Below are 14383 nucleotides of genomic sequence, written 5' to 3' on the forward strand. Positions count from 1 at the left end.
TGAAGCGAAAAAATGATAAACTATTGAAATTCTCGTCTTCTTTTATAATAATATTTCTGACACATTGTATACAAATGAAAGTTTACATTTTGGATTAATTTAATTAGCGAGGAAATTCACACTTTCCGGCGTGTGTGTTCCCACATAGACAAAAGCCCTAAAAACAATGTCGAAAATTTGTCTAATATGTTTACATATCTATTGCCATAGGGTGGACCACCAAAGAAGCATATAGCGTTAATTACACCACTGCAAATTAACAAGATAAGTGCTAAATAAAAAAAATCAGATTTGCATGGTAAAATACAATAATGAGATGAATACAATAATGAGAATTATGTAATTTATGCTATGAATAAGTTGAGGCGATTTTTTTGGAAAAATGCAAGATAAACAGAACTAACATTAGTCAGTCAGTTGAACAAAACGATTTAAGTTGTTTTTATATATGGTGGTCAAGGTGGACCTCCCCAGCAAAAAATTTCATGAATTTTCAGCAGCTTCCCTATTCTTCTAAAAGCACAATTTTAAAAGCAATTCCCAAAAATGTCCTCCCAAAGAAGACCTTTATTTTAACTACAGAGAAAGTTATTTTAATTCGATTTTTTATAACTCGCTTTTTTCACACTTTCAATGGGTAATTTATACTTGTTGTCTTTCAAATAGATTAAAAACAGAGTAGGAATTAATAAATATTTTTGAAATAAAGCTTAAGTTTTCCGAGTTATTTGAAATTCTCAGGGAAGAGTGAAGGCGGTTTTATTTATTTATTTATTTACAAAATTAGACTTATAGTATAATATAAGAATAATATTACAATAGTAGCATTGGCTACAGAGGCCATCAGCTAAAAGGCGGTTTTGTCTATGGCTTATTGTTCGATATTTGGTCGGGGAGAGGATCCTCCGCTATGGCCGACATTTTTTAAAATATAATGGAAACATTAAACGTCTCCCATTAACTTAAAATATACGGGTGGCATCTATACAAAGATCCGCTAATTAAGTTCTCATTTTGGCCTAGTATAAATAAGAATACATTACAACACATTAGAAATTGGATGGTTAGTAAATATAATGGGAAATATAACCACGGTTACCACTCGAGCCATAAAAACTCTACCAAAAATTGGAGAACCAAAAAAACTACCAAAGAATAAAAGTGTTATTTTGCATTTTTTTTTTCTATAGACAATTTTGTCAAAATTTAATTTTATAGAAAATTTGTCAAACATTTATTTATATAGCAAATTTTGCTAAAAATGTATTTCTATAGAAAATTTTGTTAAAATTTTATTTCTACAGAAAATTTTATGAGACTTTTATTTCTATAGAAAATTTTTTGAATATTTTATTTCTGTAGAAAATTTTGTCAATATTTTATTTCTCTACAACATTTTGTCAAAATTTTACTTCTATACAAAATTTGGCGAACATTTTATTTTCATAGAAAATTTTGTCAAATTTTATTTCTATAGAAAATTTTGTCAAATTTTATTTCCATAGAAAATTTTGTCTAAATTTTATTTTCGTAGAAAATTTGGCGAATATTTTATTTTCATAGATAATTTTGTCAAATTTTATTTCTATAGGAAATTTTGTGAAATTTTATTTCCATAGAAAATTTTGTCATATTTTATTTCCATAGAAAATTTTGTCAAATTTTATTTCCAAAGAAATTTTTGTCAAAATTTTATTTTTTTTCTATCTATAGAAAATTTTGTCAAAATTTAATTTTATAGAAAATTTTTTAAAAATTTATTTATATAGCAAATTTTGCAAAAAATTTATTTCTATAGGAAATTTTGTTAAAATTTTATTACTACAGGAAATTTTATGAGACTTTTATTTCTATAGAAAATTTGTTGATAATTTTATTTCTGTAGAAAATTTTGTCAATATTTTATTTCTCTACAACATTTTGTCAAAATGTTACTTCTATACAAAATTTGGCGAAAATTTTATTTTCATAGAAAATTTTGTCAAATTTTATTTCTATAGAAAATTTTGTCAAATTTTATTTCCATAGAAAATTTGGCGAACATTTTATTTTCATAGAAAATTTTGTCAAATATAATTTCCATAGAAACTTTTACTAATATAGACAATTATGTTAAAATTTTATTTCTATAGAAAATTTTTTAAATTTTTTTCCCTAGAAATTTTTGTCAAAATTTTATTTCAATACCTACCTCTTAGTTGGAGAGGAAATGTTGTCAAATTTTATTTCTATAAAAAATTTTGTCAAAATTTTATTTCTATAGAAAATTTAGTCAAAATTTAATTTCTACAGAGAATTTTGTGAAACTTTTATTTCTATAGAAATTTTTTGAAAATTTTATTTCTATACAAAATTTGGCAAACATTTTATTTTCATGGAAAATTTTGGCAAAGATTTTATTTTAATAGAAAATTTTTCAAATTTGATTTCCATAGAAAACTTTGACAAATCTTATTTCCATAGAAATTTTGTCAAAAATTTATTTCTATAAAGATATTTGCAACATTTTATTTCTCTAGAATTATTCAAAATATCATTTCTATGCAAAAGTTTGTTAAAATTTTAGTTCTATAGAAAATTTAGTCCAAATATTTTTTCTGTGGAAAATTTTGTCAAATTTCTCTTTCTATATAAAATTTGTGAAGTACATATTAGTTGAAGAGGAATATTTTGAAAAATGTACCAAGACATCAAGAATGCTACCAATCTACCAAACAGAAAAAAAATTTTCATTTTTGGTAGAATTCCACCAACTGTGGAAACTGTGAACTAAACGGTTCGTTACACAACTTTTACTTTTAGAAAATTAAATAATTTTCCAAAATCCAAATTGAGAAATTATTTTATTAGAAAAACTAATAATATTTGTGTTTTTTTTTTTTTTTGCAAAAAAAGTTATTGTATCTTAGAAGAAATAGTGTGTGTTAAACTAAGTTTTTTTATCTCTGGTAAATTTTAAATTTATTCCAATTTGTAGGTTTTTAAATTTTCAGTCAAAATTTGATTTTCAATTTTGGTTGCAGACTACAAAGAAGTACTATAAATTTTCCGGAAAAACATATTTTTTAATACTGCGTTCTAATGGTTTAAATGCAACAAACTGTTGAAATCACGCCAACTTCCAAACGAAACAAGCTATTGGCTTGAAACTTGGCACAATTAGTTGTTATTGATGTAGTTTGGATGGTATAGTAAATAGGTGGTATCGAACCCCAGATTTGGCATACGGAGTCCCTTGGAGATGCTCACTTCATCCGATCCGGTTAAATCCGGTACCGGTACGCCATTCGGTGCGCCATTTTAGTAAATACAAACCATGCAAAAATGGGTCCATATCGGTCCATAATTATATATATAACACATACAAGTTGGCTGATAAGTCCCCGGTCTAACAAAGAAAAACACATTTTTTTGTCAAAATTCGTTTTTATTACTCAACATAGTTCCCTTCAAGAGCGATACAACGATTATAACGACCTTCCAATTTTTTGATACCATTTTGGTAGTACTCCTTCGGTTTTGCCTCAAAATAGGCCTCAGTTTCGGCGATCACCTCTTCATTGCAGCCAAATTTTTTCCCTGCGAGCATCCTTTTGAGATCTGAGAACAAGAAAAAGTCGCTGGGGGTCAGATCTGGAGAATACGGTGGGTTGGGAAGCAATTCGAAGCCCAATTCATGAATTTTTGCCATCGTTCTCAATGACTTGTGGCATGGTGCGTTGTCTTGGGGGAACAACATTTTTTTCTTCTTCATATGGGGCCATTTTGCCGCGATTTCGACCTTCAAACGCTCCAATAACGCCATATAATAGTCATTGTTGATGGCTTTTCCCTTCTCAAGATAATCGATAAAAATTATTCCATGCGCATCCCAAAAAACAGAAGCCATTACTTTGCCAGCGGACTTTTGAGTCTTTTCACGCTTCGAAGACGGTTCACCGGTCGCTGTCCACTCAGCCGACTGATATTTTCGTCGGTAACCACCTCTTTCGGGCGTCCACTGCGTTCACCGTCCTCCGTGCTCATTTCACCACGCTTGAATTTTGCATACCAATCAATTATTGTTGATTTCCCTGGGGCACAGTCCGGAAACTCATTATCAAGCCAAGTTTTTGCTTTCACCGTATTTTTCCCTTCAGAAAACAGTATTTTATCAAAACACGAAATTCCTTTTTTCCATTTTTTTCACAATAACAAAAGTTGCTTCACAAAAGACGTTCTATATCACAAAATAATTGACTTACAGACGTCAAATTTTGACACGAATCATTTGAAAAATAATATGCATTTAATACTAGCGACGCCATCTATGTGTCATACCGGGAACTTATCAGCCAACGAACCCCAAATTTGATTTCTGAGTCTCATGGAGAAACAAATTTTATCCGATCTGGTTGAAATTTGGCTCTCTATTTACAGAAAAACAGATCAAGAATTTATTTTGCTGTATAGGTTTTTAATCTGTTTTTTTTTTTGTCTAATATAGACTTCATATGTACTAACTGTAACAATGTAGAAGACAATGTAAAAAAGATTTAAAATACCTTGACATCGGCAACTGTTACCACAAACTAATTATTTGATTGAGCATGACATTCTTTTGTATAACTTTCTACACAACCTATGGTGGAGGGCCTGGCCAAACCTAGGGCCGTTTATCTTTAGTAAAATTTCCAAAACCGAATTTTATTAAAGATATTGCTATAAGATTTTTTGTATATATTTCGTAATTTTCGTATAATCATATGCGGGTTTAAAAGAAACGTCTTCTTATAAACAGTAATTTACGAAAAAGTTCTCGTGTTGTCTGACTATGGGAGTCCCTTATCTACTGTAAACATGTTACCAAAACAAGATGTTTTTGTCGGTGATTTTTCTTTTTTATGCTATCTTCCCAACATAGGATACAAATTTTTATAGCTTTTGATATTCCCCTCAAGGGAGCAAGGCATTAAACTTAACATTTCATATTTTGATATATTCCCTATCCATGTATTTCCGGCTCATTTTGTACTATTGTGTCAAAACCCAAGCAAATCATCTCTATTGAATGCGCCAAATACGAACCACTATTTTTACAAGTTTGCTTTACTTTCAGTGAAACATTTTTGTTTCATTTAATTTGCATTTTATCTTTCAAATTTTTTTTTCTATAAAATATTATTTCAATAAATAAATAAATAAATAATAATAAATAAATTTCTTATTCTATTACAATAAATAATCTTTTTGGGGTACTTCAGTTCCAATTCCTATACAATACAACTATACAAGATTTAGAGTAAATCTAACGAACTTTGGGATCTTTTACACTTGCTGGTAAATTCAATTTCAACGATCGACCATATCCACCATAACCACTGGCACTGTGACCCATATGGCCCATATGATCATCATGACCACCGGAATGTGTATGACTTGAAGTATAAATGGGTTTGGTTACAATTTCATAGGTGTGCGATTTTCCCCCACCGCCTGCCAAATTCTTAAGACCCAGAACCGCTGACAGTGTTAAAGCCATTAAACCGGCCATCAGAGCTTTACCGGCCATCAAGGCAATGCCACCCATGCCAAGAGCTAACATTGTACCTGAAATAAATCATAAGAAAAATTCCAAAAAAATTACTGTTTTTATTTAGACTGAATAATAAGAGTCTACACTTACCTTTCATCATCAAGCCGGCTGCTAAAAGATATTCCATTCCACCTTTCTTTCCTAATTTTCCGGCACGTCCTGTTTCCACAAACGATCGCGCCTGTTGCACCGTCTTCTCATCAATCAATTTAAAGCGGAGATAATGCGTTTGCAAGAAGTTATTGATTTTATTGACTATAAAACCATTTATTCTGGCATTTGGATCATTTGGATAGCTGCGTGCTACATCTGGACGATATACAATTACGATATACAATTTTTGCAAAACTCTCAAAAAGCATTTTCGTTTAAATGTAATGTTTAAAGCATTTTGTTCCAGAGTAAATAAGAATACATTGTGACACATTAGAAGTTGAATGGTTAGTAAATATAATGGGAATCATAACCACGGTTACGATTCCAGCCATAAAAATTCTACCAAAAATTGGAGCATATTTTACAAAAAAACTATTAAACAATAAAAATATGATTTTGCAAAATTAAAATCAAATAAAATTATTTTTTATTAAATTTTATTTTGTCAAAATTTTTCTTCTATAACAAAATTTATCAAAAGTATGTGTCTATAGCAAATTTTGCCAAATTTTATTTCTATAGAAAATTTTGTCAAAATTTTATTTCTATAGAAAAATTTGCCACAATTTTATTTCTGTAAAAAATGTTGTCAAAATTTTATTTTTATAGAAAATTTTGTAAACATTTTATGTCTATAATTTTTTTTCAAAATTTTATTTCTATAGAAAATTTTGTCAATATTTTTTTCTATAGAATTTTCTATAGAAAATTTTGTCGAAATTTTATTTCTATAGAAAATTTTGTCAAAATTTTATTTCTATAGAAACTTTTTGTCAACATTTTATTTCTATAGAAAATTTGTCAAACACTTATTTCTATTGAAAAATTTGTCACAATTTTATTTCTGTAGAAAATGTTGTCAAAATTTTATTTCTACAGAAAATGTTGTCAAAATTTTATGTCTATAGAAAATTTTGTAAAAACTTTATTGATATAGAAAATTTTGTCAAAATTTTATTTCAATAGAAAATTTTGTCAAAATTTTATTTTTATAGAAAATTTTGTCAAAATTTTATTTTTATAGAAAATTTTGTCAAAATTTTATTTCTATAGAAAATTTTGTCAGCATTTTATTTTTATAGAAAATTTTGTCAAAATTTTATTTCTACAGAAAATTTTGTAAAAATTTTATTTCTATAGAAAATTTTGTCAGCATTTTATTTCTATAGAAAATTTTGTCAAAATTTTATTTCTATTTTGTAGAAATTTTATTGATGTAGAAAATTTTCTCAAAATATTATTTCTATAGAAAATTTTGTCAGAATTTTATTTCCATAGAAATATTTCTCAAAATTTTATTTCCAAAGAAATTTTTGTCAAAATTGTATTTCTATAGAAAATTTTGTCAAAATTTTATTTCTATGGAAAATTTTGTAAAAACTTTATTGATATAGAAAATTTTGTCAAAATTTTATTTGAATAGAAAATTTTGTCAAAATTTTATTTCTATAGAAAAATTTGCCACAATTTTATTTCTGTAAAAAATGTTGTCAAAATTTTATTTTTATAGAAAATTTTGTAAACATTTTATTTCTATAATTTTTTTTCAAAATTTTATTTCTATAGAAAATTTTGTCAATATTTTTTTCTATAGAATTTTCTATAGAAAATTTTGTCGAAATTTTATTTCTATAGAAAATTTTGTCAAAATTTTATTTCTATAGAAACTTTTTGTCAACATTTTATTTCTATAGAAAATTTGTCAAACACTTATTTCTATTGAAAAATTTGTCACAATTTTATTTCTGTAGAAAATGTTGTCAAAATTTTATTTCTACAGAAAATGTTGTCAAAATTTTATGTCTATAGAAAATTTTGTAAAAACTTTATTGATATAGAAAATTTTGTCAAAATTTTATTTCAATAGAAAATTTTGTCAAAATTTTATTTTTATAGAAAATTTTGTCAAAATTTTATTTTTATAGAAAATTTTGTCAAAATTTTATTTCTATAGAAAATTTTGTCAGCATTTTATTTTTATAGAAAATTTTGTCAAAATTTTATTTCTACAGAAAATTTTGTAAAAATTTTATTTCTATAGAAAATTTTGTCAGCATTTTATTTCTATAGAAAATTTTGTCAAAATTTTATTTCTATTTTGTAGAAATTTAATTGATGTAGAAAATTTTCTCAAAATATTATTTCTATAGAAAATTTTGTCAGAATTTTATTTCCATAGAAATATTTCTCAAAATTTTATTTCCAAAGAAATTTTTGTCAAAATTGTATTTCTATAGAAAATTTTGTCAAAATTTTATTTCTATGGAAAATTTTGTAAAAACTTTATTGATATAGAAAATTTTGTCAAAATTTTATTTGAATAGAAAATTTTGTCAAAATTTTATTTCTATAGAAAATTTTGTCAAAATTTTATTTCGATAGAAAATTATGTCAAAATTTAGAAGTTGAATGGTTAGTAAATATAATGGGAATCATAACCACGGTTACGACTCCAGCCATAAAAATTCTACAAAAAATTGGAGCACATTTTACCAAAAAAACTATTAAACAATAAAAATATTATTTTCCAAAATTAAAATCAAATAAAATTATTTTTTATTAAATTTTATTTTGCCAACATTTTTCTTCTATAACAAAATTTAACAAAATTTTATTTCTATAGCAAATTTTGCTATAGAATTTATTTCTTTTATTTCTGTAGAAAAATTTGTCACAATTTTATTTCTGTAGAAAATGTTATCAATATTTTATTGATATAGAAAATTTTGTCAAAATTTTATTTCTGTAGAAACTGTTGGTAAAATTTTATTTCGATAGAAAATTGTGTCAAAGTTTTATTTCGATAACAAATTTTATCAAAATTTAATTTTTATAGAAAATGTTTGTCAACATTTTATTTCTTTAGAAAATTTGTCAAACATTTATTTGTATAGACAATTTTATTTCTGTCGAAAATTTTGTCAAAATTTTATTTCTATAGCACAATTTTTTGGGCTTTGCCCAAATAAATTTGACAAGCATACTTTTCCTCTGTTGGTTAAGCTACACTTGTAGTTTAGTCAATGCATGGCTTTAAGCTGAGATAAAAAAAAAAAAAACAATTTTGTCAAAATTTTATTTCTATAGCAAAATTTTGTCAAAATTTTATTTCTACGAAAATTTTGTTTCTGTAGAAAAATGTTTCACAATTTTATTTCTATAGAATCTTTTGTTAAAAATGTAGTTCTACAGAAATTTTTGTTGAAAATTTTGTCAAAATTTTATTTCTATAGAAAAGGTTAAAATTTTTTTCTATGGAAAAAATTTTTATTTATTTAGAAAATTTTGTTTATAAAGACAATTTTGTCAAAATTTTATCTTTATAAAAAGTTTTGTGAAAATTTTATTTCCATTGAAATTTTTGCAAAATTTTATTTCTATAGAAATTTTTGCCAAAATTGTATTTCTATAGAAAATTTTGCCATTTTTATACCCTTCACCACTACTGTGGTACAGGGTATAATAAGTTTGTGCATTTGTATGTAACGCCAAGAAATAATTGTCATAGACCCATCTTTTAGTATACCGATCGGCTTAGAATTAAATTCTGAGTCGAATTAGCGATGTCCGTCTGTCTGTCCGTCCGTCTGTCTGTATATGTAATTTTGTGCACAAAGTACAGGTCGCAGTTTAAGTCCGATCGTCCTCAAATTTGACATAACGTCTTTCTTCGGGCAGAAGACAATCGCTATTGATTTTGGAAAAAATCGGTTCAGATTTAGATATAGCTGCCATATATAGTTATCACCGATTTGATCATAATTCACGTATTTATGAACCGACGTTCTTCAAATTTTGTACATCTGAACGTTTTGTCAGTCCCGTAAAAACTGCCAAATATCGGCTAAATCGGTTCAGATTTATATATAGCTCCCATATATATCTTTCGTCCGATTTGGACTTATATGGCCCCAAAAGCGAGAGTTTTGCCTTGATTTGCTTCAAATTTTGCACAACGAGTACCTTTAATAGTATCGGTAATTGTACCAAATTTAGTTGAAATCGGTTCAGATTTAGATATAGATCCCATATATATCTTTCGACCGATTTGGACTTATATGGCCCCAAAAGCCAGAGTTTTGCCCTGATTTGCTTCAAATTTCGCACAACAAGTACGTTTAATAGTATCGTTAAGTGTGCTTAATTTTGTTAAAATCGGTTCCGAGTTAGATATAGCTCCCATATATATCTTTCGTCCGATTTGGATTTATATGGGCTCAAAAGCCAGAGTTTTGCCCTGATTTGCTTCAAATTTTGCACAACAAGTACGTTTAATAGTATCGTTAAGTGTGCTTAATTTTGTTAAAATCGGTTCCGAGTTAGATATAGCTCCCATATATATCTTTCGTCCGATTTGAATTTATATGGGCTCAAAAGCCAGAGTTATGCCCTGAGTTGCTTGAAATTTTGCACAAGGAGTACGTTTTATAGTATCGTTAATTGTGCAAAATTTAGTTGAAGTCGGTTCAGATTTAGATATAGCCCCCATATATATCATTCGCCCGATTTGGACTAATATGCCCACAGAGGCAAAATTGCTACTCTGATTTACGTGAAATTTTGCAGAGGGAGTAGAATTGAACTTGAAACTTTGCACAGGCAGTAGAATTAAGGTTCTGCATATGCGTGTTTATTTAGGTTGAAATCGGTTCAGATTTTGATATAGCTCCCATATATATCTTTCGCCCGATTTTCCGTCATATGACCACAGAGGTCAAAGTTGTTATCCGATTTACGTGAAATTTTGCACAGGGAGTAGATTCAACATAGTAACTATGCATGTGAAATTTGATTGCAATCGGTTCAGATTCCGATATAGATTCCATATATATGGTTTTCCTATTTAGGCAAAACTGGCCGAAATAACTACATTTTCCTTATCAAATCGCCACTGCTAAGTCGAAAACTTATCAAAATTACTCAAATTTTACTATTACTCTATTACACATCTATCGACCGATAAATCATAAATACACTTTTGCGAAGTTGCCTCAAAATTGGTCCATATTTAAATGTTTCCTATATTTGTTTACTAACATTGTGTTCCACCTCAGCGCATTAGCCGACTTAAATGTAAAATATATAAGTATTGGAGAACTCTGCTCAGATATACAGAATATATGTGTATGGATTCATATAGCATCCAACACATGGACGGATTTGATATGGTATCGAAAATGTAGACTTACAAATTGGTGAAGGGTATAATATAGTCGGCCCCTCCCGACTTTAGACTTTTCTTACTTGTTTTTCTTTTCTATTGTTACAAAATTTTTCACAATTTTATGCATATAGAAAATTTGGTCAAAATATTTCTACAAAAAAAAAATGTGAAGTACATCTAAGGTTAAGAGGAATATTTTGAAAAATGTACCAAAGCATCAAGGACCGAAAAGTGAAAAATCTACTATTTGGTAGAATTTTACCAACTGTGAACACAGCGGTTCGTTCCACTACTTTTGTGAATTATTTTAAAATTTAAGAAATTGAAGTAACTTCCCAAAATCCAAATTGAGGAATTATTTCAATAGAAAAACTAATAATTTGTTTGTGTTTTGTTTTTTTTTTTTCAAAAATAGTGGTTGTATCTTAGAAGAAATTGTATGTGTTCACATAATTTTTTTTTTGATTCAATCACGAAATTAATTGATCCCTTTAATTTTTTAATTGAAATGTCTTCAATCACAGAAATAATAGTATCAGTTAAAAAATTAATTGATCCAATTAAAAAATTAATTGATACTATAAATTTGTGTGACTGATTTTTATTTGAATTAAAGTATTTGTTGATTCAATTAAATGTTTAATTGAATATTTTTTAAAACTCAATTAAGATTTTAATTGGAACATTTTTCGTAAAATTTTTTTTGTGTTAAACTAAGTATTTGTTTATCTCAAATAAATTTTAATTTTTTCCAATTTGTAGGTTTTTCCATTGATTTTCAATTTTAGTTTCAGACTACGTAGACCCAGTAAACAAAGCGTCGCCAAAAAGTAATAAAAAAGTTCTTTTTGGATCCGGAAGTGGTTCAAAATTGACGCAGAAGTGATGAATTTAACATGGGCTTGTCATACGACGGAAGTCCTCTATTTCAACAGCCGGTGCACTGAATTTGCATTACTTCTTTAGGTGTGATACGAATTCAATGTTTTGGATGTAAATTAAAAAATTCTGTGATATTTTGTCAAATAAATAATTTGTATAATATTTGTAATATTTTCAAAAATTCAGTTTTTTCAGATTGGATTTAGCATTTTTTTTTTTGACAAAATTTAAATAATTTTTTGACATTTTATGAATTCTTAAATTGTTTTTAACCAATTTGAAACAAAAAAAGTTAAAATTACCCATTAAAACTATGAAAATAAAAAATTGAAATTGAATATAAAAATTTGAATGAAAATAATTTCCTGTGTAGTTAAAATAAAGAACATTATTGGGAGTATATCTTCTGGAAATGCTTTTAAAGTTGTGCCTTTGGAAGAATTTCCAAATTTTTTTGCTGGGGAAGTACTATAGATTTTTCGGAAAACATATTTTTAATATTGATTTTTAATGGTTTCAATTCAACAAACTTGATTTCGTAGACATAAGAAGTTTTTTTTTCTCATTGTATCTTAAAAAATACAATGCGCATTGAAAGGTTAAGGCCTAAAATCATACAAAGTGTGTAGTGATCTCATTTAAGAGCTTGTAAGGATATTATAGGACAGGAATATACAAAAAAAAAAATATTTTTGTTTTTTGAAAATACTTTTGGTAATATTTTACAACGTACAACCTGTTTGTAGCAGACATTTTTCTATGACTATAAGGATAACCATTTAATCTCTTAACTCTAAGGACAAAATGGCTTATACTTTTGGTGAAGTAAAAATCCTAATATCAGAGAAATGTGTCTTCTATGGTAAGCATTCGTATTTTAAGGTCAAAAAGTCTTTGTGTTCACGATAGTATTTTGTTCAGTGTGCCACAGTAAAAGTGCAGCATAAACAAGAAACAATTTTCATCTAATTTGTCACTATCTATATTTTTTCACTGGCTGCGTCGATAAAATTTTTCTTATTCTCACTTATTTTAGTACACTAATCGATCATACCTGCCATTAATTCCGAAGTCTTAATTTCCTTTGCCTCAGGATCTTTCACCAGACTTATACCATTCAATAGCCTTAGTTCTTCACGTTCCGTCAACGTTTCCAGAATTCTGACAAATTCAATTTTCAAACACATCCAACTAAACGAGGTATTACATTCTTCCAAGGTTTGTTTAACACTAGGCCTTTCCTTATTCATCGATCTTTCCGTTCCAGTCATAGTATCGATAGTAGCACTCTCCGAAAGTTTAAGCAACAAGATGAAGATGAACAAGTAGTACAAATATTCCAATGTTTTCCAAGTTGATTGCATTGTGAAGAGTTATCCCGATTGTTGTTAAGTCCAAGACGCGATGGTGGTAACTAATGGACAACATTTGTTTGATATTTTATTTTATACTTCAACTCCAATTCCACTTCAATAAAAATCCAATTGTCATTAACGAAATTGAAAAGAAATATGCCTTAATTATTAACATTGGATGGGAGTTTGCGGTCAGTGCTAAGGGATTCCATTGTCTTTTTTTGTTTGGTTTGGTTTTACGGTTCTTCATTGCCACTTGGAAAAAAATAGGGGAGAAGCTCTTTTTTCGGTATTATTGGTTAGTGGTTGTCCCCTTGCACCAAAGTGGTACGTTCGTAGTTCATTTGTGACATTTGTTCGCACTCTTTCTAGCCAAGAAAGTCTCAATATTAGAAAATCAGTGAGGTGTATCTCAAACATCACCACAATCTTTCATTTACTTCCAATGAAAGTAAAACTGATTTTCCATTCATAAACCTGACCAATGTCACTTTCCCCTACGAAACTACTGAAGAAAATCCAAACGAAATTCAAGTGACCGTATGCTACTGGGGCGGTGCGGGTCGATCTCTTAAATGTTTCTTTGTTTTATGATGAGGCGTTCGTATGGAAAAATTCGTATCTGTATAAATGAAATTTTCTCATGCAAAACTAATTATAGTTGGATCTTCCATATTTTGATTTGATTTTGGAAAATATAGCGTGCAAAGTGACCTGCGCCCATAGAGTCATTGTTGTTTTTCATTTTCACACAGAAGAGAGTTTATTCTGCATGTATCTCCACGATATTACGAAATAAAATTATTTAATATTTGTCAACGATACTCTTTAAACAGCAGTGCTTTAATAGAGAAATGATATATTACCTTTTAGTTTTATAGGAACCATGTTATATAATCGCAATTTCTATGTTTTTATTTTTGTGGGAATGGGAATTTAATCATAAACCAATAGAAAGATGAAAACAGAAGAATGTTTTTATATCAGATTGCAGCTATATTAGCAGCTGATATTAATAAAATGGGTCTCAAACATCTCTCGTCATATACCACTAATGAACGCCATTGGTCCCGTAGTTCATATTCCCTGAAGGATACAGCTATTTCCTGTTTGAAAATAGTTCTCAGTATCTCCGAAATTTTACTACATATAAGGATAGTTTAAATCATTTGCCAATTTCAATGAGAAAACACTACGTTCATCTTCAAAAATCCTGTATAATGTTTTCTTACAGAGTAACAGGTTGGCTGA

The 14383-nt window shown here is 27.9% G+C and overlaps 1 protein-coding gene across 1 annotated transcript; it reads right to left on the bottom strand.

Annotated features, from left to right (window-relative positions):
* Window positions 1-5243: 5243 nt before the first annotated feature.
* Window positions 5244-13170, bottom strand: Osi16 (DUF1676 domain-containing protein Osi16). Its single transcript, XM_075288389.1, has 3 exons — window positions 12832-13170; window positions 5666-5884; window positions 5244-5589 (listed from the first exon to the last, which is right to left on the bottom strand). The coding sequence occupies exons 1-3, from the start codon at window positions 13139-13141 to the stop codon at window positions 5288-5290; spliced, it is 831 nt and encodes a 276-aa protein (XP_075144504.1). The 5' UTR covers window positions 13142-13170; the 3' UTR covers window positions 5244-5287.
* Between the last annotated feature and the right edge of the window lie 1213 nt (window positions 13171-14383).

The sequence above is a fragment of the Haematobia irritans genome, chromosome 1 (genome assembly GCF_050003625.1).
Source record: "Haematobia irritans isolate KBUSLIRL chromosome 1, ASM5000362v1, whole genome shotgun sequence".
Lineage (NCBI taxonomy): Eukaryota > Metazoa > Arthropoda > Insecta > Diptera > Muscidae > Haematobia > Haematobia irritans.

Coding starts and splice junctions, on each gene's coding strand:
- Osi16 (XM_075288389.1), bottom strand. CDS start 13,141: ATGCAATCAACTTGGAAAACATTGGAATATTTGTACTACTTGTTCATC. Junction 5,885..12,831: donor GACTTCGGAATTAATGGCAG/GTATGATCGATT, acceptor TATATCGTCCAG/ATGTAGCACGCAGCTATCCA. Junction 5,590..5,665: donor AGCCGGCTTGATGATGAAAG/GTAAGTGTAGAC, acceptor GATTTATTTCAG/GTACAATGTTAGCTCTTGGC.